Source organism: Tarenaya hassleriana, unplaced genomic scaffold (assembly GCF_000463585.1).
Source record: "Tarenaya hassleriana unplaced genomic scaffold, ASM46358v1 Cleome1, whole genome shotgun sequence".
In the NCBI taxonomy this organism is placed as follows: Eukaryota; Viridiplantae; Streptophyta; class Magnoliopsida; order Brassicales; family Cleomaceae; genus Tarenaya; species Tarenaya hassleriana.
The window spans coordinates 6,325,773-6,330,363 of NW_010960187.1; the positions used below are offsets into that span (position 1 = coordinate 6,325,773).

A 4,591-nucleotide genomic window follows, 5' to 3' on the forward strand; every position below is an offset into this window, starting at 1 on the left:
ATGGCGACTGAACCGCTTACTAATGAGGCCATTGCTCTCACCGAGAAGAAAGTCGACATGGCTTTAGATGAGATTATCAAAATGTCCAAGAGCAATGTGAATAAAGGCAAGAAACAGAGGAGAGCACCGGTAAGAAGCTTATCCTCTCAATGCCTTAACGTCTACTGTCTTTGAGAAATTTTCAATCACTGATCCTTCAAAATTGGCACATAAACTTTTCTGAGCAGAACAAAAGCCAGAATTCTTCTAATGGTGCTGTGAATGGGAGATATAATAACGCCCTAAAAGTGCGGCGCTACATGGAGTCACGGTCTGCTGTTAGACAGGTCAGCTGTTCTTAGTTCATGTTGCTGTCTTAGCTCCTTTATTGATCTACATTTTGGTTCTTTTTTTCTTCCCCAGCTTTTTGTAGTCTGACATATTTCACAATTATCAGGGAGCGTTTGCTAAAAGAAGAACTAATTTCCAAGGAAATCAATTTCCTGTTGCGTTTAACGCTGCTCGTAAAGCTGCTAATGCTCTTCCATGGCGTGGTAGACCTGTAAATGCTGGCAGGACGGCTAATGCAAATCAATCCAGGTCTTGAATGCTGGATAATTCTGTGCTTCATTTACTAGCCTGGGGTACTATATGTGATCTGGGATGATTATTATGCAATCCTCTAAGCTCCGTATTGTGGAATGGTTCAGTGGAAAGCAAAACCGTATTGGTTATCCTGTTTCATTAGCGTGGCTTACCATGCCTCACTTCCTTGATGGTAGATAGTCAGCAGCTTGATGGCTGCATAAACCTGATCCATTAAGTTGAGCTCATGTGGTTGATGTCAGGATTCAGTGAACATAATGAGTTTGCAGATTTGAGTCAAAGACGGACGATTCAAGAAAGTTTTGGTTGAGTGGGAACTGTACTCTGATTGGTGACTTATAATGCTTTGCCAAAGCTGTCTCCTTCAGTCCTTTGTTACGTGAAGTGGGTGCATTACAATGTCATATAGAACATTCTATCTGGCCTCTGTTGCTTCTCACTGCCTAGTGCCTCGTAGATTGGCCTCCTAATTATTGAAATCGTTTGTCTTCTTGCGGTGTTGTGGAGATTGTAGCTTGAGTCTGTTGATCTGAGGTTGTGACGATTAACCATTAGATGCAACATTTGTGGGATAGTTTAGAAGATTCAGACTTTCCCAATCGCTTATTCATGTCCGATTCTTGCTTGTGGGGTATGGGGTCATCTTTCAAGTGTTCTGCTCGTAATCTGTGGCAATTTCCCGAGAGACCACTTTATTGGGACCGATCATCATCTATGATTGAATTTGCAATGATATCTTATTTGAAAATCTTCAAGAGATGCCCTGGTTCTCTGCTGCTACTGCCATATTGGAGTAATTGTCATCTGCGCTCATCCAATCATCCGTGTGTCAGATACAAATACAATTGCCATCCATGTTCCAAGGCGGCTCTAGGATATTTAAGTGTTAGCTTTGTTTTTTGGGGATGGATTTTGTTATCCATATGTTGTGTGGTTCTGTCCTTAGATCCTTGTATATTTGTAATAGATTCAGGTTATATCATAGCAAGTCGGCCTTGAATCCTTCCATTGTGAGATTCAGGTTTTGTTATGAAGAGGGCAATATTAGAAAGTTTATGATGGGTGGGGATTGGATTCTCAGCTGATACTTGGGTCTCCAGGGCTCTTTATGTCTGTTTTGTGACTTTTTTCTTGTTCTGCGATGATCAAATCATCTCCTTTGTGCAGGTTTGTGGCTCCCGCGGGTCAGATACTGCAAAGGTAACTATATTCAGGTCCATATGCGCATGCACATGCACATGCATGTGTCATCTCTGCTTAGCTGCTTTTTTCTCATTCATATGTTAGAAGAACACATGAAGCAATGCTAGTTTCCACTGGTCTTGCCTATTCTAGAAACCCAGTAATAAAATGATCTACATATCTTTTAGAGTTGTCTGGATGTGCCTAGCTGTCCCAAAAAAACCGCTTTTCCCAACCAAAATTTCGTTGATGTTTTGTGGAGGTAGTTTGGATTAGAGTGTATGGAGTTTGGTAAACTTGCTTCTTCTTTTTTTAACCTTAAGATTGAAAACACAATGAAACTGAGGAGTGATAGAAGAGCTGTGAAACTGAAATCCAAGAGATCCATCAATCGTATAGATTCCTTCCCGCGGTTGGAAAAAAAATCATGACCCATATTCCGTGGGGATTGCGTGGGGATTGGTTATAACATAATAGAAGTTATGTAATGTTTGGTTAGGGTTATTATAATGACAATGGGAATGGCAAGCAGAAGCAGGAGAAGAGAGGGGAGGAGATGGAGAGGAGGCAAGGGAGCGGAGGAGGGCAGAGACAGACACTGGACTCTCTGTTTGCTAACATGAAGGAAGAGCGAATGAGATCACTTTCTCAGCAACGGCCACAGCAGAGGAGCAACGGAACCTTTGGAGTAAAACAGAGGGTTCCCTATGGCAGAAGATGGGGAAACTGAGACCTTGATTGTCTTGAACTTTTATATCCGTTTTGTGGGTTTGTGTTTTCGGTGTTTGGTTTCATTCTAAAAAAAATAGTAGAAAAGCATATATCCATTGTGGATTCTCCAAGCTTGAATCTTTCGCGCCCCTTTGTATTCGTTGAAAGTTCTTTTTTTATATAAAGGGTTTTGGATTGGCGTTTGCGTCGGGGCCGCTAAGTGAGGTTTTGACTTTTTACGTCACTTTTTACGTCACACAAGTTCTTGGTCTTTGAAACTTTTCCATCATAGTAAATATGTTTGATTCATCTGCAGAGGGGGTGTAGCTCATATGGTAGAGCGCTCGCTTCGCATGCGAGAGGCACGGGGTTCGATTCCCCGCACCTCCACATCCTCCTTTTATTGATTTAAAATAAAAAATATATTTAAATAAATCTCTAAATTAAAACCCTAATTTACTTTGCGTTTATATGTCTCATTCAATCCATTCAGGCGTACGATACTGACACACACTTTTCTTTCCTTTCAATCCGATTAATAATACAATTTTATTAATTAATTGGTCGATTGCTTCCCTAACCCCAAATACATTCACACACAACATATAAATGTCAACATTTCCATGTCACTGAATTTCCAGAAACACCTATTCCCACTCTAAACCAACTTTTTCTACATAAAAAAAAATAAATAAACCGCCTATAAATATCCAAAACATGATTACGAATGAAAATCTAACTAAAAAATGGTCGGCAATTGATATTTGACTCTCTATCATATAGTTTTAGCCTAATTTAAATATAATTTACTCTCACTTCAATGTTATTTGGCTTAGACACACTCTATTGCTTTTGACACGTGAAAATTGACCAATTGACTTCTCTTCTCTTTATTCATGACCTAGCCTGCCTAACTGCGAATTGAATATATATATATATATATATATATATATATATAAACTTTCTTTTAATTACTCCTTTGACCCATTATAAAATAAATGGATACGTATACACACATTTGCTCTTTAGTTAGCGTTTCAAATTTGGGTCGACAAAAATTTATAAATAAATTCAAATAATTATCCCCATCAATTTCAAGTTCAAATATACTAGAATGTAATAACTATTGCCATATTTTGTGTGTGACTTTTATATGGTAATGCTGTTGCTATGTAAGTTGGCATCTACTTTTATGGAATGGAGCCTTTTCCCTTCATGCCTTTTACGTGATTTCGATACTAGAAATGACGAACGAATCAAGATACTATCACCCCCTATCTTTTGTAAAGTTAGCAAAATAGCCATTATACTTTCATATCTGCATTTTGCCCCCTCGAAGTGAGTATATATAACAGTGATCTATTTGAAAAAAAAAAATACATTAACTACTCTGAATTTTCACGAGAAACGTAGATAAATAAAAAAAAATATATGGCAAAAAAAAAAAGGAAAGAAAGAAAAAGTGTTAAATACGAGAACGGAGCACTTTTTTCCACAGACTAACACATGGAAAGTTCCCGTAGAATTTGGTGTGACTATTAACGGTGACACCAATTTTCTTTATCTACATGTTAATATATATATATATATACACAATTTAACGTATACACCATAATTCGGTCAATCGCCATAATTCGTCATAGTTATAAATACAATTTTCTTTTAATATACTAATTAAATTATACGTTTGATCACATATTTAGACACCAAAGTTTCCTCCGCTTTCTCTCACTTCTGATTTTTTTTTTTAATTAATATATACAATATAGATGGATAGATAGATATACCAATGTATTTTTGTCATAATTGTAGATTTAATAGAAAAAATCTATTGGATTTTGATTGAACCGAGAAAAATAAAAGAATTTCTATCAAAATATTTACATGTTAGATGTTTGCATCACCATTACAATTCATAAATTCACGTTCGTAACTCTGTATGTTAAATATTTATTTTTTCCGGCCGTTAGTTTTGATTAGGCGCCTTTCTAGGAATATTGTATGAAAATTATATGATAATATAAAAACTGTAGATCATGGAACTAATTTACATGGATCGTGAATTTCACATTTATACGCATTATATATGTAATATGTGTAATATATATATATA

At 36.7% G+C, this 4,591-nt stretch overlaps 1 protein-coding gene and 1 non-coding gene across 2 annotated transcripts in view; both read left to right on the plus strand.

Annotated features, from left to right (window-relative positions):
- LOC104815118 overlaps nucleotides 1-2,681 on the plus strand; it is a 3,687-nt gene extending 1,006 nt beyond the window's left edge. The window contains 6 exon segments of the mRNA XM_010543439.2: nucleotides 1-129; nucleotides 228-326; nucleotides 437-579; nucleotides 1,753-1,776; nucleotides 1,779-1,785; nucleotides 2,267-2,681. Coding sequence (XP_010541741.1) covers nucleotides 1-129; nucleotides 228-326; nucleotides 437-579; nucleotides 1,753-1,776; nucleotides 1,779-1,785; nucleotides 2,267-2,497 — 633 coding nt within the window. The 3' untranslated portion in view covers nucleotides 2,498-2,681.
- Nucleotides 2,682-2,795: 114 nt separating this feature from the next.
- Nucleotides 2,796-2,868, plus strand: TRNAA-CGC. Its single transcript has one exon. It is a non-coding gene; the product is annotated as a tRNA-Ala (tRNA).
- Nucleotides 2,869-4,591: the final 1,723 nt, after the last annotated feature.